General features: G+C 40.8%; 1 protein-coding gene across 6 annotated transcripts in view; it reads right to left on the bottom strand.

Moving 5' to 3' along the window:
• TENM1 (teneurin transmembrane protein 1) overlaps positions 1 to 23239 on the bottom strand; it is a 342601-nt gene that overhangs the window by 31338 nt on the left and 288024 nt on the right. For all 6 annotated transcript variants that reach the window (XM_049827935.1, XM_049827938.1, XM_049827940.1 and 3 more), the window contains one exon: positions 15204 to 15358. In XM_049827935.1, the coding sequence (XP_049683892.1) occupies positions 15204 to 15358 (155 nt within the window). The remainder of the gene's footprint in view (positions 1 to 15203; positions 15359 to 23239) is intronic.

Genomic DNA, 23239 nt, shown 5'->3' with positions numbered 1-23239 from the left:
TGTATAACTTTCTATCTACCTACCTACTTGGTTTTGAAATATTTAAATATTTTTCCCACAGCTAAGCTTTACAACTAAATAAATAACATGAGATTTTTGCAAAGTAGCACTGATAGGGGAGCCTGCACTCACGTACTTCTTAAACATAGACGCCCGCACATGTACACACATTTAAGTGTTAGTTTGTGAAGAATACTGTTTCACTTTTTGTTTTGACCATATGGCTAAAACTTTCTGCACATTTTGCATGACATTTTATGGCTGTGGCATTTTTGGTACTATTTTAAACAAATCAGATCAAATTCAACCGTTCATATCAAAGTAAGGAAAGTAAAGAGAGAAAAATCTATCCCTGTCTTCAGATGGCGATTTCAAGAGCTTAACTGTTTGGTTGCGGGGGTAAATTTCACTGGGATAAGTTTCATTTATCATGGATTAAAAGAAGCTGCATAAATCCCTAAAAAGGCTTCACCACTGCTTTGATTTCTTGCCATGCATTGCTTGTATATTTTGATTCAATTTCATGTAGTAGCATGAAATTCATGCCAAAATTTTTCTGATAGTCCTGACTGATGGATTACTTCCTATCTGTACCGCTTAGCTTCAAGCACTTCTGTTTATGCTACCTTTCCCTTTATTCAGCTCTACGATAGGCATTTGCAGAACTGATCATAGCCTCTTCCATATTTCTCTTTTGCTTCTAACTTCCTTTTTTCACAGAACCCTAGAATGGTTTGGGTTGGAAGGGGCCTTAAAGATCATCTAGTTCCAATCCCCCTGCCATGGGCAGGGACACCTTCCACCAGACCAGGTTGCTCATCTTCTTTTATTTATACTTACTTCAGCTGTTGTTTCCAGGCCAAACCCTTTTACTCACCACAATGTCCTTCTAAATAGCGTTTTTCTCTCTTCCTGCTCAAACCCTTCTTTCTCCTTCCTTCTGGGGAGAGAAATGGCTCTGAGGAAGGACTCACACAGGTGGTCCATTAGGAGTGAGTGTGTAGTTTACAAGGCAGAAGAAGACTGCTTCTGCTTCCCTGAACTTTTTACAGGATGTCTCACTACATATATTTTTATCTATTTTCTCACAGTTGACAACCATGGATATTTTTTCATCATTTTCTGTCAGTGTGCTCTCACTTCTGGGCTCTTTCGTTTGTTGACACTGACACTGTCAGGTCCTCTCAGCAGCTTAGCTTCTTTCTTAATGGCACACAGAGACACAATTCGGCTCCTGCTGTCTGACACCAGGGAACCCTTCCCCGCGGTGGGATTACAGCCTCCTCCCACGCTGGAGGAGCCTTTGTTTCTCATGCTCCTGATGCTGCATATTATAAAATTCAGAATTATACAGTTCAGTTGTAGCAGTCCCTGCTCTAAACTTCACAAATGCTCTCTCTGCATTCATCGTTCCCCAGTGAAAAACCCAAATAAATGAGTTTTGCAGCCTAACAACCGCTGTTTTCTACCCTGGGCTGAGAAAGCAGCTGTGGCACATTTTCCGATGCAGCTCAGAGGTCTGAGGCCACCACTTCTCCAGGATCACGGCTTGGGTAGTCTCCCTGCCAACGTGCCTTTGCCGTCAATTATTTCCAGTGGATGAGGGACCCAGCGCAGGAACGTGAAGGCAAGGCACCACTTCAACAGTTTTCACGGCTTGTCTTCACTTCACTTGCAACAAGATTCGCTGTGCTTTCACCTTCCAGCTCTCTTCTTGTTTCATAATTTCTTTCTTTTTTATGATTTTTTTCTGCTTCACAACTTCAAAGACCGTATCTTGGGTCTACTAAATCGATAGAAAAAGTTGATTTCTATGGAGACAGGTTTCACACCGTCTTTATTTAATAATAGAGGGAATATTATCCAGAATCACATAAGCCCATTGACTATGAAAATCAATGGGACTTAGATTCCTAAGCCATTTAAGTCTGTTTAAACATGGTACCCATGGTTTATACAGGCTATAAAAGATATACTTTGTTAAATGCCCAGAAGGAATTTACAAAGTATTTCGAGCAGACTGGTACCTCTGAGAGGAGGAATCTTAGACTCTTCAATTAAAATATCTCAAAATAGACCATGAATTTGAATCTAACCCAAACGCATCTCCAGTGCTGGAGTGGGAATAGATGTCCTCCAAACATACTGTTAATTTGCATGGCCAAAAGGAGGGAGAGGGACCAGGTGGAAATCTAGCTAACAACAGGACTGTTTCCATTTTGCCTCACTTTCTAACTTGCGTTTCCAGGTCCTGGTGCTTGTCAGACAAGACGGCACAAAAGTAAGGTTGCATAAATCCTTATACATCTCTCACTAGTCTTGGCCTCATCTTTCCATTTTGGGCTCAGAAGTTCTGGATACAGAAAGCCAGTGTATTGCCAATGCAGAAAAGGTAGGAGGAAGATCTTGAAAAGCTTTAATTGAGACAGTAATTAAAAGCGGTATGAGAACAGTGAGAGAGGCTAGAGTTAGTACATTACGGTGTCTTTTGCTTCCAATAACTACTGAGGTTCATAAAAGCATCTGGCCTGAAAACTGAGAGGAAGAGAGGATACATAGAAATGATATTTCCAAAACTGAAAAAAGTGGAAAAAGCAAAAGCCCCTGCCTTTGAGCAACACCAGCCACTGTGAATGTATCACCCAAATACTCTGACTCTGCCCTGAATCCTGAATCAAACTAAAAATTAAAATTAAAATTGAATTCTTGAAATTAAAACTTCCTATTGATTTGTGCCCAGGAAACTGTCTGTCTCTCCAGGATCACAACCTCTGACAACAGCACTGCTCCTCAGGGCAGTGTTGCTTTGACCCCAGGGCCGGGCAGAAAGTGAGACCAGGGGAAGCAAAGGATGAGGAGCCACTGCCAGGAGGCTTGCAGTTGGGCATGTGGGAGCCACAGCTGCCTCCTCAGCCAGATCAGGGCTGCAAAACACATCCTGCAAGGATCAGAACAAATCCTAAATCTACAGCTTTCACAAGAAAATGCAAACTCACTTCTGTGGTTTATGCTTTCCCTTAAGAGTTACACCATTAAACTCACAAACACAACTTCTGCAAGTGAAAGAAAGAAGGATGGGGAAAACAGATATTCTGCAATTCACGTTTATGGCAGGGCATCTTCTATGGCAAATTCCTACAACGATACACAATTCAAGAGTAATAGCTTTTTTTAATCCATTGTAAGAGTGAACTAATTCTTTACTGAACTATAGCAGAGAGTTAAAGCAAAGCAACTATTAAAAAGTTTGATTTTTATCTTTAAATTATACATATTTTTTTTTCACATGGATATAAAAATTCTAGGCAGAAAAAGCAACTGAAGTAATTTGAGTCCTTTTACCGAAATTAGCACAAGATTAATTGCTATCACGACATGATTTTCTGCAACTCATTTTTCGTAAGTATTTACACAATAGATATTTCAACTGAGCAAAATGAATGTAATCTAACTAGCTGTCATGCTGCATTGAAAGCAAACACATACTGCTGTTAGACTTCAAAGAGCTAATAAAAAAAAATAGGCGTCTTGCATTTTGCAGAACAAACAAGACAGCTGCATTCCATACAGCAATCCTTCTATGTGAGTATTTACATTGATTATATACTCGCAAGAAAACGCACTGGAGAGTGTTTGATTCTGGTCTGAGACTGTAAGCAGGCGCTCTGCTTTAAATTTCTGTCAGCTAAGGGCATTGGTTACTGCTGTGATGCATATTTGGATATGCATTATCAGACTGTGCCAGAAAAGCTTACAAGGATCCAGTTTAGGACTAATGTTTTTTTAAGCAAAAATCAAGAAAGACCACTCAACTAAATAACATATCTCAAGCCTGCGATGGATAACAACCTGGATGCAAAATGAGAGGCACTTGGTTTTCTTGTCTTCCAAAAAAGCTCTAGACAAAGATTTTAAAAGTGCATCTGAAATCAGATTTCCAACAGGTTCCTAATCACATAGCTAAAGTGTTTGATTTTCAGTAGCTGAGCTCGAGATCTAGAAAGGCATAGAAACGCTCCAGACCTAGAGGAGCTCAGGAAAGCTCTACAAAGCCTCTTGCAAAACAAACAAAAAAAGAGGTGGGAGACGGGGATGTGCAGGAGACCCTAGATGGGGTCTCTGGAGAGGGACCCATAAGGGTGCTGGATCTAGAAAAGCCTGCCGATCTAGAAAGGGCTGTAGAAGGGCTTCAGAGAAGTGCTAGGCAGGCTCTGAGAAAAATCTTTAAAAGGCTTCCAAACCATGCCAGGAAAAAGATCTAGTGATTCTCGACATGCTCCAGAAGCTATGGATGTGTCATCCCTCCTCTCCCCTCCCCTGCTCCAAAAAGCTCTAGATCTAGAAAGGCTCCAGATCTACAAAGGTGCTAGATGTCTCAGAAAGGCTCTTGACATCTCTAGCAAAGTATAGATTTCAGGCTTTTAGCCATCTCTAGATCTAGAAAGAAACAGGAATCTCTACACAGTGCTAGATCTGGAAATGTCCTTTTAAAACCTCTTCTTTTCTTTATTCCTTCAAACCAAATCCAAAAAGAATGAAGCAAATAGCACAGCACAAGTTATAAATCCTTCTGGCTGGGTAGAAGCATACAAAAATCATTACACAATGAAATGAGTTCCTTAGGACTAGGCTACTTATACCAAGTTTCAACCATTTGACCTCTCCTGATTCCCCAAAGTTTTGGCATACCTTTCATGAGCCACCCAATATACTTATAGTTCATGGTAGTAACAGCAAAAACCACCTTGGTTTTGTTGTCACTATCGATATGGACATAGACATATAACTCTGAACTGGCAAAAAAAATAGAAGAAAAAAGAAATACGTATGGATAGAAGACCTAACGGGTTTTACATCGTATCATGACTTTCCCCACTTCTCACCAGAGACAGCTACACGCTGTTCAGTTTCCTATTTTGCTTTGAGCAGTTGATTGAATGGCTATTGAGTGATGTTCAGACATTTACGATTTTCCTGCAATGTGACCTACATTGCTAAACTTCATAAATTTATTCTCCAAGGCAGTGTATCATTTTGCATGCCATACCCATCCCAAAGGAATCTATCAGCAGGAGATGAGGCCCAGTTCGTAAAAGCTGAATGTCCTTCAGACATTTTTAGCTAATTTGTTTGTAAATCTGAGTGTTATTGTCAGACTAACATACTGCATGAAATGGTGCTCTCTATCATTCTGTTTGCATCTCTCTGTGGCCTAAACTTCATAATGCACAGCTATAAATGTAACCTCTGTATGGCATGCGACAAATGGATACAACCAATTTCTGTCTTGACATTTGCATTTTTTTTCCTCCCCTGACACAGTGCCTTTTCATTTTTTTTTTTCCCTTGGCACAAACAAGGGTAGAAAAGATGCTGAAGCAAACATGGTATCATGAAGAGGAGAAATCAGGCATTCTCAGCTGTCACTGCCCAGGCTGCAGCTCCTGCCACATTACTTTCTGTGGTTGTCACAGCCCACTTTCATTTGACTTCAGCAGCTTGTAAGAATAACTCAGGGCAAACTTAGCCCTAATAATAATACCAGAGATATCACTAATACCTCCAAAGCAACACTTATTGGTGCTAAAACCTTTTCAGTCTTTGTTTATAACCAGCTTTGAGACCCAAGAAGTACCCAGACAGCAAGGGAACAACACCCTCTAGAGTTCCCTCATGCTGACATGCTTCCAAGTCCTGACCTTTGTAAGCTGTTATTATTACAGTGTTGTTTTGACAGGATTTGCAGACTTTCAGGTTCCCCTTAGCACCTGGAGCAATTTGCAGGCCAGAAGTATTGTGGTGCTGGCTTTTTTGACCCCCCTTCCACCCGTTATTGTGGTGCAATGCTTTCAGTCATGCAACCATACCCACACTTTCTTTTACAGCTTTCAAATGCAGCAGTTTGCAGCTATGTAAAATTTCAGTGAGCTGATGATAGAATTAAATGCCTATATCACTTTTTTCCACTTAGACTGGTTTTATGCCTTTATTTCTGTAAGCTTTCTCCTGACCTGTGCTGTTGTGAAGACAGACGGAGTCCAAAGACCAGTTCTCACTCCTCTAAGATGGAGGAGAATCTTCCTCTGACCTAGTCAATGCAACAATTTCTATCCCAGCAGTGTGTGACATCTCTGCAGGACGGATACCACCACCTCTGGTGACTGCTGGCCTCAAACCTGCCCTGTACTCAAACTCCAGACTTCTGCCAGCCCATTTGGTCTCCCTCCCCCTAATGCTATGCAACATTTCCAAATACCCAAACCAGAATACACTAGGCAATCTGAAAGGCTTGGAATAGAGGCAGTAAAGACAGCTCCACTTAAAGCGCAATTATTACTGTTATTCACTTTATAACACAAAAACCCTGCTTCATTTGTGGGAGATCCTTTACCCCATAGGTGGGTGAAGTGTTGGTTGGTGAGAGGAGGAGAGGAACATACACACAGTACCAGCTTGACGATCTTAAAAAAAAATGGCTAATGTAGGAGTTGCCTCCATCAAAGCAGATATTTCTTAAATCACAGACAGGCCTTGTAATTAGTGAATATGGATGAACAACTGGATTAAAAGAAAAGGAGGGGCATTGTCTGCTGGGCCTGCCTCTGCACGCTCCCATCAACATCTACCTTCCCTTCTCAGCAGACCTTCTTGGGGCTTGGACTCCAGGATGCCAGGGACCAGCTTTCACTATCTGATTACTTATGGTAGCTCTGCGGTATATGTAGAAACCACATATACATATATGTATATAGACATAGTTATATATGCATATATAGGTATATATTATGTGTGTGTATATATGCATACATTTGCCCGCTATGTCTCCTCAACAGATGAAAAAAGTCAGATGTAGTAACCAATACATCTCAGCCCACTGCAGACTCCCACCAGTCTGGCAAAGCTGCGCTAAACGTTTTCAGCAGCATAATTCAGCACAGCAGATACAACGCCTCTGCCGCAAATAATTCATCAACTAGACTCCACAGTACTGAAACCATATTTAAATGAGAGAGATAATCAAAGGCTACTTGTGCATAAAGAATAAAAAGTGAAGCAACCAGGTAAGCTGGTTGCTTGGGAAAGACAGGAGAGCCTCAAAAGGAGCCAGGCTTCTCAGCCGGGAACCCATTCACCGGAGAGCTAAAAGAAGATCGGGTGTTTGAAGAGCTGGGCAGTGGGCTAGGACCTCGGCCGTGCAAGGACGGCGGGTGAGCTGGAGGAAGCCTGGAGGTGGCAAGGCAGCTTGGATTGAGATGGAATTGCTGGGTGGGTATGTACAGGGCACATGCAGGCGGCATTTGGTGAGTATGGAGGTTTCTGTTAGTCAGGATTTCAGACCTGAGAGCTCCTAGACTCAGGGCTGAGCTGCTGCTACCTTCTTGCCAGCCATCCAATTCTTACAGAACTTTCTTCCTTCTTGCAATTTCTCATTAGAAACAAATGATTAAAAAACCAATTTAAACCTGGCTCTGTACAGCAGAAAGGAAGAGAAAAGTCATGAGCAAAGGTCTGTCAGGTGTCCCTCACTTCACCATCAAGTGTCTAATGCTCCCTGCCTCAACAATCAAAGAAAAGGATGCAATCGCTGGAAGCGTTGATTAAAATGTACATAGTCTTTTACTCAGTGGTAATGCATTATTTATGGCAGATAATTGAAATAAATTGCTGTTTTGCAGGTGACCAATACAAAAAGAGCACTTGGGCTTTAAGGAAGAAATTGCAGTGTGACTTCATCGCATGCTATCTCTCTTCTATGACTAATATTTCAAATTCAGTGATAGAATAACTTGATTAGAATATAAATTAGCTGTGATGAAACCACCCTGCTTTCTGTTTGATATTCTAAAAATCACATTATACACCTACAAGTTTGATTCATGAGCTCTCACAGACTTTTTTCCACCTGAGGTCCTAATCCTATGAGCCTCTTTTTCTCTCAGTTCCTGTTAAAGAGAGGCTACTTAACCTCTCCTCTACCCCTTGAAAAGATTATTTTATCTGCTACCTGAAGAACCTTTTTTTAAAAAGGCTTTCAGTTTGGTTTTACTTCAAAGTATGGATAGTAGTGACTGCTTGCTCCTGCATATGCTATTGTGTCTGGAATTATTTTGTATAGGCTTCCAAAGCCTAACAATTAATTGGGTGTATGTGTGTGTGTGTGTGTGTTCATTTTTAAAAAGGTTTGAAAAAGCCTGTGTAAAGGCTCTGTCTACCTGTTCTGGTCTGTTTTTCAGAAGCAAATACATTCTCTTAGGATACAGTTGCTCCTTGCTACACACTTGCCACTCCCTACCCTTTCAATTAAGCTCCGAAAACCACCCAGTGAGAAGCCCCAGTTCCACTGAAATCAGCGGCAAAACAGTTGCTGATGTTGCTAGGGCCACAACTTCCACTGTAGTTTGCTTCTCTGGTGCTCCAGCAAAGCCAGAGAAGAAAGAACGTAAAATAAAGCAACAGATTAAAAAGAACTAGAGAATAAGATGACTTTATACTGGGGAAAAAAATAATAGCTTTTCTGGGCTCCTTCATGCAGCAAAAATTAGAAAAAATAATAATAAAGATCTTTTGTAAAAAGAAAAAAGCTCTGGAAGTCTTCTGTAAGGGAAGACCACACATAAAAATTAAAGGGCCTATAAATTGTCATTTCTGCTTTGTGTGCTTTTTGTTCAGCAATTTCACGAATACACATAAAACATGTTTCTGCGAAGCACTGAAAAACACAGTTCAGAGATTTGGAATATTTATGATGCATTAATTACACATATCTAGAACAGTGTATCAAAAGCCTCGCACAGGTAGAGGACTACAAGTAAATCAAGAGCAGGTGTAGTTTTGCAATACTTTGTTACAGTGAAAAGATAGTTGTTCCTTTTTGAGGGCATGCAGCTCTCTAACACAATTAGAATATTATGTTAATAATATTGTGTTAAGTATTAAAAAAAAAGCCAATGAGAAAGCCTTTTGTGCTTTCTGCTTTTACAAGAGTGCAGTATATACTGTCAGGTATGTAGAGAAGCACCTAAAGGGATAGCGTGCATTCCTCTGACCTGCGATACTAATGAATTAATTTGCTCCGTGTAATCCTGCTGTTGCTTTGTTATATCCTACTCTCAACCTGGCTTAAAAGTACTTCAGCCTAGAATCAATTTGGTTTTTATGCTGGCTGCTCGCTCCCCATTTCCACCCGTTCATCAGATCATATTTTTGTCTTTCACATTTTCCTTTCCTTCCTCCAAACGTACCCAGTTAAAGTTCTGTTCAGGCTGCGCTTGCTCCGATGAGCAGACCCTCATTGATGCTTTCAAGTGAGGTCACCATGTCCTGGGAGCTTTTTGTTCTGCTCAAAAGGCTTCCACAATGCCACTGAAGCATATTGTGCCTGTGCAGATGCTGGTGGGGAGCGCCTGCAGCACTTGTGACTGCAGGAGCAATGTCAGCGTTTGCATTTTTGAGAGATATACTACATTTTCAAGCGATTCTGCTCATCTTTACTCCTGGTTTCCAGCATTCTGTCTCTCACTTCACTATTTCAAGTAGGTCATCAACAGCATTATGTATTGCTCTCTCCCCTCTGCTCCATCATTCAAAGTAGGCTGTCCGGGACACAGCATTCTTGCCATGTGTGGGTCGCCTTTAAACCCTGTTCTAGAAATCTGCCTTTTAATTTGACCGATGCAAGCATATCGCCTACGTAAGTAACACTGTCACATTTTTAGAAGGGAGCAAAACATTTTGCAGTGTCACTGAAGTTTATGTGAAGCAACACAATATAGATGGTTCCCTCATGTGGAGAACTGCTGAACAAAGGCTGATGAAGTGCAAATGTCAAGAAAAAGTCTTCAAACCAGACCTTTCATTTCGGAACGCAGCAGTGACAGTTATTAACACCATCAATCAGGCCGGAGCTATTATTTTGGCACAGACTCATGCCTAGTGGGACTGACATCAGCACTAGAACAAGGCCATGGTTACAGGCTAAGAGAAAGCTCTTGGGATGCATTTTCTGTTGCCTTGCAAATGTTTGGTCTCTATATTTGCAGCGACTGTGCTCGAGATTGGTTTAAACAGTTCCCAAATGCTAACTGCTACCACTCGCACAGATATAAATGACTTGAGGTTGAGAGTGGTGGAAATTCAGCCCACATATTTCTCACGGGAGGAAAGATAGAGGATGAAATTACAAGATGGTAGAAATATCTGCTAATTCTCTCCTCAGCTTTCACCACAGCAATGGAGGCAGAAGAGCAGTGAAGCTTATCGCTCAAGCTGAGCTGAAGTGTTTTTACTTTCACACAAAACCTCCCACAACGTCAATATAACTTCTATGAACGCTGGATCTAATGAAGTCTGGTTTCCTAAGGACTTCCGTCTCATGGCTGACTGACTTGGGAGTTTAATAAGATCCAAACACCAAATGAAGCTTTTCCTGTGAATGGGGCATTTATTAGATCCTGAGTGGAATCTCTGGAGTTTAATAAAAGAAAGCTCATGCTGCAATATATCCTTTTGAAAGGGCACTTTAGGTCTCTCTCCTCCAACTGGATTAATATTTTTTATGGAACATGTAGGAATTTAATTGCTGAGAAGGCTGGTGTTCCTCTACAAATTTGTGTGAAATTAGCCCAAGATTTTGATTTACTGTGAGGAAAAGAATACTGACAGACAGACAGACATACCCACACAACGTTCTCTCATGTGCTATCAATAACCAGGCTAAAAAAATTCTGTATACCCTGGGGATGCAGCAAACACTAGGAGAGCGTGCACATTTGAGAAAAAGAGCAACCTAGAGATGCCCCTGGTCTAGACCAGGATCAAGCCCAAATTCATCAGGCAGTGAAACAGAAGGATGATCCTCTCTCTTTTCCTTTCGCCGTCCATTCCGGTCTCCTCCCTTAGCGCTCCCGTTGCTGCTTGTGGCCGGGAGGCCCTGCCGCAGGTCCTGCTGCGGGGTGGTGCCCCCAGGCAGCCCACTGCTGGGGCAAGTCTGGAGAGCAATTAGCAGTGCAGCAACTTGAGAAGTCAGTAGGAGTATTTTAGATCAAAGCTTATGTCCCTGATTTAGAGTAGCTACACCAGTCTTCCTGGCCAAAGGGTATGGGAAAGGTAGGAGTTATAGCAGGTAATTCTGTCCTCTACAGATGGGCTTCAATTGGACAGAAGGAGATATTCAGTAGACTGTGCAGCTGGGGGATCAGTTAGCTCAATCCATGGGGCCTCCAGCTCAGATGCAAAAGTATAAGGTTCAACATGGGTTTATTATTCATTTAATTAACTGGCAACAAAACAGCTTCCAACGAGCACATGAGGAATGAGAGCCAGACCTAGAAGAAGCCAAGGACCGAGCAGCAGGGGCACTCATGTGAAAAGTCCAGCATTCAGATTCGGGGTGCTGTTGATTAGTGAGGTGAATATTAAAAAATAAAGAACCAATGAAGACCAACACCACCTTTTGACATTCTTGAAAAATGTTTTGCCTTTAAAATTTAGCTCTTGTTTCATGTTCTAGCATTCCAGGTTTCAGAGGCAGCATTTTCAAAAAATATGACCAGCTCTATCAGAATGAAAGATAAGGGAAAAACTGATTTTAATGTAGGTGTCTGTTGAAATCCTGGCACCAATGGTGAGTGTTGAGTATATACACATATATATTCATAAACCTAGCTCTGAAGAGCCATTTTCTTTATATTTGCTCCTTATTAACTGATTGAAGAACGCTAAAATCTGTGCTGAGAAGAAAAGTCATCCAAGTTTTGCACATGCTGAAATAGTACTGAGAATGCTGGCATACCATATAAACACCTCAACTGAATGTCCTTTTCCTTCTGAATTCAGATTAACATCCTCACAGTGAAGTATGAGATCAAAGTCATTAGTCAGAGCTTGGTGGTTTATTTGCCACAACACATAATCTTTTCAACCCCAGCTGTCCTTCCCTCCCCCTGGTATGAATGCAGAACACTATGCTTAAGAATGAGAAGGTGGTGGATAACAAACACAGAATGATTAATAAGAAGTGTTTCCATCAAAACTGATATTGGAATAAATGATTAAACCCTTTCATGATCAACTCATTTATTAAAGTGAATGCCTTAAAGTGAAGGCTTGTCATTTACGGTAGTTTTTGCAATGGCCAGTTACTCTATGTATTTACTTCAAGAGTATATTTTTGTACTTTGGTAAACCCAGAAATACAGATTTTGAGCAAGCCGTTGGTTTATTGTCAGAACAAATTTAGCTTTGAGAATTGATTTTATTAATGCATTTTGTAAGTCCCTCTAAACACGCAATTTGTGAGCAAACCATATTCTCTTGATGTAAATGCCATTTGTAATTTAGCCAAAAAACAATTTAAGTGGAGATGGGCCAAATTCATTTTTCATTTATGTTTATGCCATTCTGGAATAAACTCAGCAGTCTTGCAAGGATATACAATTGTTTCTGACTAAGTCAAAATATCATTCCCTTATTTTCATTGATATAATTTCAGATTAACATGCTTGACTTCAAGGGGATGTGATTATTTCATAGGCTTTTCTGGTTATCAGCAACAATTTTGGAAGAAGACTATTGAGCAAATTTGATACAGTTACTTCTCCGAACATACATTCTCAGCATTTATTTCATGTCTGTGTTTTACCGAGTATGTGAAAAACCTCAAAAGTATGGATTTTGTGAAAAATTTCAATAAGTAGATTCACTTAAACCCCCACAAAACAAATCCTCCACACAAGAAATGCTTCCAAAAGCCATACGTACATCTCAGCTGCAGATTGTCAACAATGTGACTTCACCTATCAATCAGTGACAGAAAATTATACAGAAAGTGTTACTATAGTTAGGCTTACAAAATGAGACTGGCCACTTTTTAGGGACACTTTACTATGCCATCATTTATTATGTTGTTTAGAATATTTACTGGCATGCATTCACAATTTATCTGAAGATTATCTCCATCTATGTGGTAAGAACGTATCTTGATTTCCCAGAATGCTGAAACGTTTGCAAAATTTTGAGAAAAGTGCAGCAATAGTTTCATGTAGGTGCTGCAGCATGGAAGCTCTGGGATTGTTCATGGAAAAAACATTACTTCTGTTCATATGAAATGAAGGCCCTACCCTAGCTGTATGCTGATGTCCTGAGAGCAGTATGAAGAAGAATTTGCTTTATAACATGCTTTTTTCTTATCTATGTTTTTGTAGAAGCCCTTTCTCCATGTTATTGGAACTACGTTGTAGAGTAAGGTAAACTAAACCTGTTACTGGCAAGTAGCCAACCTACCAAAAAATAGAATTTTAGGACTATTTAAATCTCCTTACAAATTCGGCATATTTGATTTCACCCCCAAAAGTTTACTTCTTGATTTTCATTTTGATTTAAAAAATAAAATAATTTTATTTCTGCATTTGCCAGACCCCCTGCTGCAACTTATTTGCTAAAGGGTATTTGCAGTTTTTTAAAGGAATTGAAAACGATCAAGACTCACCATTTCAGATTTAGTGAGACACTTGGTTACCAAGCAAAACGAGCAAAAATTTCAACACAAATACACAGCCACACATTGGATAGCCAGTAAAACAACTATTTGTAAAGCCTGAGAAGCAGATCACAAAGAGAAGGCAGGGAGCAGACGTTGCACCTGGCACCATTCCCTGCACCTCAGAGACATTTAATCTGGTTATTAATGCCCCAGGCAGTTGTTACATCTATCCAAGAAGCAAGCAAATGTGCTTCAGGCAGCTTTAAGTTCCACAAAGCATCGCTCCTGCCAGCTGGTATGTAGCAATAGAGGGGAGATCAGTGCCTCCAGCTGGGGAGCACTGCCTGCTGTAGTGGGTTCCTGCTCATCACCTGCAGGACTGGCTTTCCTGTAAGAAGAGGTGCCAGAGCAGAAGCCAAGGTGCCCACAAGCCATATGATCTTAAGACAATTACTAGGCTAGTTTAAGCTTGGGTTTAGCACAACTAAGCCAGTTGACCCTGTTCTGCTTTACATGGAACAATTATCTGTCTACTGGACCACAGAGAATACAAAAGCCTGTCTATCCCAGAACTGGGAACAGGGAGGTTCCCCTGAGGAAACTGAGGTACCCCTCCCCACATTTGCAAATACTTAGTGTGCAGTGACATGTGAAATGGAACACAGACATATTTTTCTGTTTTGACTCTAGTAATAAAATCCCCAAGTGCTTCTGTGACAACAGCATTAGATTCCATTGTTTGTCCCTCTGAAATTTGATAAGAGCTACCCAAAACATTGACCCCACATTCTTCATGTATGTGAATGCAAGATCATAGCCACCTGCTAGTACTCCAAGTCTACTTAGAAATGAGGAGCAAGCTCTTACCAATACAGTGTATTTTAACTGTGATTTTCCAATTCTGAAGGACTGAAGAAAGGGCAGGGAGAAATGAAATGCAAAATTAACTGGATCCTGGTTATTAGCTTACACAGTCCATCATATAATTTTAGTATGTTACTTGAATGCCTCAAGATTTTTTCAAGTACAGCTTTTCTCCCGTTTTGAAGCTGATTAATTCAAGTATTTATTGGCAAAGGCCAATCCCTTCCTTGTGCTATCCCTAAGTGTGGCTCACAGACTAGGCAAGAGTACCATTTATGTTTCTTCATGTTTGTCTATATTTTTTTTTAGCATAAACTAGAGATGAGATAAGTGTCTTTTAGATGTATTTCTTTTACACTGGTCTTGAAATAAGGACTGAAAAGCACTTTGAGAATGTATTGAAATGCACTAGCTTCACTGTGATACTGCTGTTGTGTAATTACTTACTGTAATGCTCCTCCATGATTTAGGACAGACTTAGATGTAAACAGAATATATATTTTTTCCATTTAGTAGTTCAAGCAAATCAGTCTGCTGGACTAAAGGAAAGCACTCTAAACTTCTGAAGATCTATCACCTCAGAGTAGCAAGCAACTTTCTAAAGTAGTATGTATTCTTTATATAAGCCCCCCTACACATTCATATGCCCGCTCCTGGAAAAAAATCAAGTGTATAGTTTTGCATTTATATGGTACACCTTAAAATAATCATGTGAATCGAAGATCCACTCCATACTGTGCAGTCCAGAATTACCTGATTCATGCAGCATATTCTGATATACAATCCTTGTACAAGAAACTAAGTTATCTGTCTCCACAATGTGTAGGAAAGTGACAACACATGAAAACCAGGTGTCTACCTGAGTGATGTCCATTCCAGAGTCACAGCTCAATGGCTGGGTTGATGTGAGGCCGTTTGAACCTATTATTGTTGTGATCACACCATTCTCATCAATTTTCCGAATCATGGTACCGTCAACAAAGTAAATAAATCCATGCTTATCTACAGTGATACCTGGATGAAGGGAAAGGGTAAAAAACAGTGTTAGTACTGGCATCATCTAGATTAAAAAGTATGAGCTTAAAATGTTTCCTCTCAGACTCTGAGAGTCTGCTGATTAAAAAAAGTATGTCTTTTTTTTTTCTATCCGTTACTTGTTTGAGGCTTATACAAACTGTATATGGAAAGATCATACCCATATATCAGACTGTCTACTTACAGAGAAAGAGGGAAGATATGAGGAAGAAACAGAACAAAACAGCAGAGGCTTTAATTGTAATGTAATTTTATATACATAGAATTAGGCTCTTCAATAACGTTACTTCATGTCCATCACCAAGTGGGACAAGACTAGCTTTTCTAAAAACTTCTCTTACAGTTGATTTTTCTTCATTTTCACTTTCTCAATTCTCATGCAGAGGCATTTTTTTTTTATTTTTTTACTGTACCATCTGAATTATCAGAGTGTCTGAGCAAGGAAGAAGCACCCATGGAAAATGAGACTTTTGTCATGATATGGGCTATACATACAAATGGTGCAAACGAGGCTCTGCTTAGCAGGCAGAGGGAGTATCTGTGCTGCAGAACGTATTGCAGTGCAGTGTTGCCCAAGACGATGATCATGTACTGGAACCAGCCTCATGACAACAGTGGGCGTCAGCAGGAGGTAGTGCAGTTCTCCTACTTCTGGATCTGCAACAGCACTGCACTGCACAGGAGAGATGGACCCTGAAACAAATGTGCGAGGGCTGTGCAAAGGAAAGGTCATGGTCCTCTGTATTTCAGTGGGGAAAGTGAGGAAGGGCTGCCCTGCTGTCTCCCACCAGCGGTGTGTGGTACAGCCATGTCATAACTCACGCCCAGCCTTGTTCTGTCCCAGTCTAACACTTTCTCACCAGTTCTTCCTGCATTCCTTAGACTTTTCTGTATTGCATGAACTGTAAGATCTTTTCAACTGACATGTTGAAAATACAGCTAGAAACGCACTTCTATTCATGTTAGGTTTGTGAAATCCTTTCTACCAAAACCACTCAATTTCTTGCTTTAAACTACTTCGTAATTTCCCATTTAAAGTTGCATAACTTTGCAATTATAGCAGCTGCTGTGCACAGCCAAGCTATTTTAATAATGAATTTATGTTCTGCTACACTGAAATGAAAGGCAGAGGACTTGAACAGATGGTTTGGACAGTGGCTTATATGGTTCTTGATTTCGTCCCCTGCATTTAGCACAACTGAAGGCTGCATGTACTCTGAGTTTACAAAACACTTGTCTGCACGCCAGTCTAGGATCTCACACAGCAATTCCACATGCCATTAAAAAAAACCAAACAACCCCCGAAACTGAACCCCTTCACCTCCCAGCCCCATTTCTTTATACTTAATTTAAATTCTTAAAATATATAGGCGCAGTTGTAGCTGGGGGCAAGGGAGAGTAAGCAGTCTGGGGGGCAGGGGCAGCACCAGGCGGCCCTAATGGGGAACACGCATCTTCCATGGGGCTGGGAGAAGGGAGGACGGTCTCCCCAAACCCCTAAATAAACCTGTACACGGCAGCTGGAAATACCTAGGGATTGAGTTCGAGTTACATACACATTTGAGCATAACACGCTTTCTCTTAAGGTGTTAACACTCAGTGGCAGGGTCCCGAGACAAACTGCCCGTGACCACCTCTTTTCTAAGAGAAAGCGGGAATAACGTCCACACCAGTTGTCCTGTCACGGCCAGGAGGTTAGCCAGGGCTCAACGTTCCCCTCCGCCGGAGCAGCCCGACCTCCTCTGCCGGAGGGTTTCCAGCCCTTACTCTGGCTGAGAGGGAGGCCCCGAGGGAGGCTGCGAAGGCCTCGCGGGGGGACAGGGTTTGGGCACGGCCTGCCATCACGTCCCCCACCGCCCCGTTCCCGCCTGGAGGTGCCTCTTCACCACAGGTGATGTTTGGGCACCTTGCGAAGGTCTGAGGGTATCATCACAAAAAAAATCCAAAGGCCACCACAGTTAACTTTAGCAGCTAGCAGTCCTACTACATCCAGCTTTCAGGCTAGCTATCGGCACAGTGTCGGTAGTTGAAATGAATTCTTTAAATTGTCAGTTCAAGCGTATTCATCTGGCTGTGAACTGCCGTTAGAAGAGGGGTATTCGCCATCCTGTCACCTTCTCCATCCAGGACACAAAATGCCCACGGATTGCTGAAGTGCCGCAGGGTACAGGGTTAGGCTACACCGCTTCGTTATGTGAAGCGGCTGATCACCGAAATGTCCAATTCAGTGACAGGTGTCACCTGGGAGATTGAAATCACCTGGGGGCCTGGATGGGTCAGCTGGGAGGTTATAAAAAGGCTAAAGGAAAAGCAGACATCTTAGGGCCTGACTCCTTGTGGGCCTGTGAGCTCACAGACCATACCTCCTTGGTACTGGCTCCTTCAGAGGATCTTTATTCTTTAATTAGAGAGTAACAGTGCTTTTGGAAACTACAGAATGACTGGCAAGCTCATGGCTGTCGTCTGCTTCTGAGAAGTCCAATTAGAAATCTGAAAGGCTGAAGGTTTGAAGGTGAGTTGAGGTAAAGAGCGTGTCGGAGAAGCAAAGCGTTTATTTTGCTGTTGGGGGGGTGACCTGTGTGTTCCAGTTTTCGGTAAGGGATGGCACCTCTGTCCCTCGTGCATGCTGAACAGACTTTGCACTGAAGAGACCCGTGCATGCAGAAGGCCAGAATTAGGGGTGCCTGCAGGGCTGGAGCTAAGGGCCTGCCACCCCTTCAGAAACAAAGGCTAGGTCTGCAAAGCAAACTGTAAAGTCTCTTTTGATACAACTGAGCTGCTAAAACATTTGCCCTAAACCCACAACCATAGCAGAAAGACACCCAGCCTGTTTATTAATGACCATCTAAACAATTAATATGTAAATCTGATGAGGTTTTTCCAAATGTTATTTAGTCTGAGGAAATGCACGTGGCAGAAGCCAACAGAGCAAACCACACTGCACCTTCTGCGGTGGATCTAGAGGTCTGCAGAGGTTTTCATGACAACGGTTCCCAAAGGCCTGAGTTGTGATCTGCAGTTTAGTTTGTACAGGAATAAATTTTCTCTTCAGAAAATGAGAATGGTTGTGGTGACTCTGCTACTGCAGTTTGGGGCCACAGAGCAGGTGGAGCTGGGCTCTGAGGCACCTGCTGCTGTTCTTGCTGGGATGCTCAGGGGCTCCTGCTGGGCTCTGTCCTGCTCTGATCACCTTTACGCTGTAAAGCTGAAGCATGCTAAGGGATTATTAGTAAATGGAAAAGCTACTAGGAAATTGTTTAGGGTTTTTTCTTCAGGGATGTGTGAAAGTTGGATACAAAAGTCTCTTCAGCCCCAACCTCCTACTACTTTCTTGAGAGTCTCTTCAACACTCCTTTTGAGAAGAAAAAGCCATGCTGGACTGCTGTGGCAGGGAAGGTGTGAGGAGCAAGGACCACCATATGTGATTGTTGTGGTGTGCATGCAGCTATGATTGTTGGGCATGTTTTTAACCTTACTGATATTGCACTGTGGAGCAATATTAGATGGGATTTGATTTGCTTTCCAGTGTGGTTCACAGACTCAAATGAGAAACCTGATGTGGGTGGGAACTACAGCACATGTTCTGTGTCTTAGTCTGCCTTTGCAGAGGGGTGGTTCTGCATGGTAAGCAAGGAGCTATGCCTCTCACCTGGGTAGTGCAGCCCTGGATCGGATCCGTGCCATGGATAACACAAGGCCGGGATCTATCACTAGGGCAAGTGCATCTTCTGTTTTACGCAATTTTCCTGTGAACAGATGGCTGTGTTGGCTGCAAACCATCCATTATATAAAAATCAAAAATTATGCTGCAATGAAATAAAGCTACTCAGCTGTGTTGCTGAATGGATTTCAAACACTGACTATATAAGAAAACCAAAGATCCTTTAATATTAATAGCATATATTTTGCTCTGCAGCCGTTGCAGAAAGGTAATCTACCTGCAAGGGAAGTACATATGCCAGTGTGATGGCATAAACAAGTCCATGTCTTCAGTATTTTTACTAAAGATAATAAATTCCTGGTACTTCCTAATAAGCCAGTTTCTTCAAGTGCCAGTGTACATGCATTCAACAGTGAACTACTGCTTCCAGTGCTTACTCCTGTATACTAAACCAACATGACTTTACCTAGTTGAAAAACATTGCTTATGCATTTGTCTTGTTGACAAATACCCTACATAAGGCATCCATTGGAAAACAAAATACAGATTTGTGGCTAAACTGTCCCAATTTATTCACTATTAGAGTTGGATTCATTAACGCTCCTGTCACATCTTGCATGATGCTTCACATAATCTGTACTCCAAGAGCTTATTTTTAATCCTTTTCTGACGTACAGTGTAATGCAGAATCAAATCACACGCAGCACTTCAACTGTGCTTTAATCACTGAGGAACTCGGAGAGGAAACATGCACATGCTGAGTGTAATGAATTGCACTGAATGCAAGTAGGAACACTGCTCACTCCATAAGTGAGTAAAAAAAGGTCATTTTTAGGTATCTGTGTACAGTGAATGAGATGTAGTTTGTATTAGGCTCTCAGTCTGGTTTTGTTTTTTAAGGAACTGTAGCACTAAACTGTATGCCCAACTGATGCTGTCTTTGTGCGCAAATGTGACCTATTGCACAAATGACAGACTTAACCTTGCTTGGATATGAGATTTCTCATTAAACACTGATGTCTGAGTAAGGACAAAATAAAGTTGTGCAAGGATTTAGTCTTGTTCTTTACCTCAGGGCTGAGTACAATCTCTGTTTCTGAGTAACGTGCTTGTACTGAAGGATTGCTTTTAGTCATGTTTAGTCACTGGGACTGTCTTACATAGGACTAGGTTTTGTACCTGAATGTAAAACAGTAGCTCTTACGAACATCTGTCTCTAGTAGATTTATGTGCAGACATCTTGAAACAATATTTATAACACTCAGAGGTCTTTTAATCAGTACCATTTAAATTCTGTTAACTAACATTAAAAATGAATGGTTGCTAGTGCAATTGGACATGGCTTCTAAGTATCATCACTAGAAAGACTCCGCAGAAAAAGCTTTGCTCTTTATAACTGTTTTCTGCACAAAATAGTACTTAGTACATGGGCTGGGTACAACCATGATAAACACAGAAGGCTGACTATAACCTCTTATATGCTCTCAGGACTAATTTTGATTAAAGGGTTACTTCCCTTGACAGATCTGCCTTAGTGCACATATGTACATGATTACAAATGCAAATAACACTTTGAAAGCAAACTGATCACTTTTCTGTGTAGTTCTTATAGCTATACATTCAAAATATAGATGATTATTATATATATGATCTTTCAGTCCAGAAACTTTGGCATTTCAATGTTAATGGAGCTAAGCTTATAGTGCTAAAAATATGGATTAAAAGTAATACAGTAAATTCCCTGTTATTTTTTCTCCCCCCCATCATAGCCTGCACTTGCATTCTAAGAGACACTTTCTGAGAACAAATCCTTTTAAAACACATCAGTAAACATCAGCTAGAGCTATCTGTTGCCCACTTTTGGAAATTCTACTTTTTGCTTAGCTAAAAACTTTGCAAATGAGCATTTTACATTGAAAACTTCCAATTGAACTTCTGAAAAATTTGTAAAAGGAAAACTAAAACTACTGGTGAGGACCAATAAAAGAGAATGTCACCTTCTGCTGAAGAAAAACTGTATTTAGAAGGAACTTGCGACTCTCATAAAACTTTTAATAGGAAGAAGTGAATCAAATTGGTTAATTACCATTTTATGGTTGGTAAAAGGGCAAATTACATGCCATCCATTTCTAAACATCTAAATGTCTCCAGTGCTTTTAATTAAAGCTGCCATCTAGAAACTACTAAAGCAATTTTATGCAATTAGTTATTTATAGGTTACCATAATACACCACTCAAAATATGATTCAAGTGATTTGCAGTCTGTTGCTTTGTGATCTTTGTCATCTTTACTTCATTACTGTCTAACTACTAGCGGCAAAATATCCAGTAGTTCTTTGTCAGCTGGAACATGACTTCAGTACTCGCATTTGAGTGTTGTTCTCTTTAGATGCATAACAGTAGAGTTGGAGCAAACAGCATTTTTAACTACTGACTGTGAATGAAAATGTCCTGCTTCCAGTCTGAGACATGACGACTGGGGTCATACTGCTGACAATGGTTTGTAGAAAAGTATATAACTTATGTGTTCTGATGAAGGTTGGATGAAAGTTAGGAAAACTTGCTGTCCAAAGAGTTTACCTTACATGTTCTACAAGATTCCCAGACTTCTGAAATCATAGGTAGCTAAGGCTACTGAAGAGGGAAATAAGGAATAATTTTGCTGAATCAAAAATGACACGAGATGACTTTTTTGCTTGTTCTATGATGCATACAGGACAATGATTCAAGGCTGCAAATCACCTTGGTTTGTCTACTTCTTATGTTATATATTGCTAATGAAACATCTCGCCCCATTCTGCTCTCCTTTTTGATTTGTATGGAAGGGTTGAAAAGGTCTTAGGAATTTACAGAATAGCAAAGATTGCTGAATAAATAGTATTGATCATTACCTGTGACGAGCGGGTCTTTTTTTCACAAAAGGCTGTATTAGGAGTTTGGTGTGCATCCTACTAAAGGTAACAGGAATCTTTTTAGCTGAGCAGGAGCAGGCCTTAAATGGGCTACTGTCATTTGACAAATGTAAAGGTTTAATCTGAGCAGTTGTTCTTACAGCTTTATTTACTTTAGAAAGTATTGCTGCAGATGGTGAGCAACAAGACTGATTATTTCAGGATGGAAGCTACTGGGGCGAACACGTTTTCAAAACCATGATTTTTTTAGTAGTGTTTCCTTAGTAATTTCAAGCAAAATTAATAAAACTACACTGCAGAACTGATTTTTAATTTAAGCTTTCATTTGTGTTGCTAGTTCATGGCCATGGGTCTGAGTGAAAAAGGTTATTCGCTACAGCTGTGTATAAGGTATTGTTATGCATGGGATTTAGAATTCACTCCAAGCTTCTACATTTCCCTGGTACTTACTTTGAGGTCACTGCACTGCATTCAAGTACTCTGTGCTCAGTGTGCAGTTTTTAATTTCTTCAGGCATTGACTGTACACATAGCTTGCACAGTGCGTGCATCTATCTTCTAGTTCTAGAGTCTGGTCTGGACCCAAGAGTCAAAAAGCAGACACTGCAGGACCTTAGATGCTTAAATCTTTGGATTTAGTGTTTGGGCTTCCAAATGTTGTAAATCACTTCTGAGGCTGAGTTCCATCATTGGAGGGACTTACTATTTTCACAAAAGTTAGTTTGTTTCCACCAGGGCTGTCCTGAGTGAATGCTCTGAGTTGGTCACAAATACAAGGTAATTGAAATCAGATGTTAATCTAAGACACTTTTCTTAGTATACTGACTGGGAGACACCGTAGCTCAGCAAAAATGTGGTAACTTGATCGTCTCAGCCTCTCACTGCTTCTGTCAATTTAAGCTTGCAAAGTCAAATCTATTTACATGTCTAAAGCTCAGTGATTTCAGAAGGGCAGGGTAGGTAAGTGTTTAATGCCTTTCATCCAGGCATTGGCTTTGCAGTGCTAAGTAGAACAACTCCCAGGTACTTCTATTAATTTTAGTGCTGCGTACTGCTCCAATACTCAATGACTAATCTCATTAAAATTGGGACACTATCCCTTAGTGCCTTATTATAAGTACTAATCCAGAATGTTTACATAATAGTGTTGGTGACTAGATGTGCCATAAACACTTTTTATCAAAATATCCCCAAATCCACCAAACAGAATTCCCCACCCCAAAATTAAAATCTGTTACTTGGTAAAGTTCAAGTGATTGGAATTCAGTCAATGATTAATATCTTGTGT

This window comes from Accipiter gentilis, chromosome 24 (assembly GCF_929443795.1).
Source record: "Accipiter gentilis chromosome 24, bAccGen1.1, whole genome shotgun sequence".
NCBI lineage: Eukaryota > Metazoa > Chordata > Aves > Accipitriformes > Accipitridae > Astur > Astur gentilis.
This window is presented reverse-complemented; position numbering and strand designations above follow the sequence as displayed.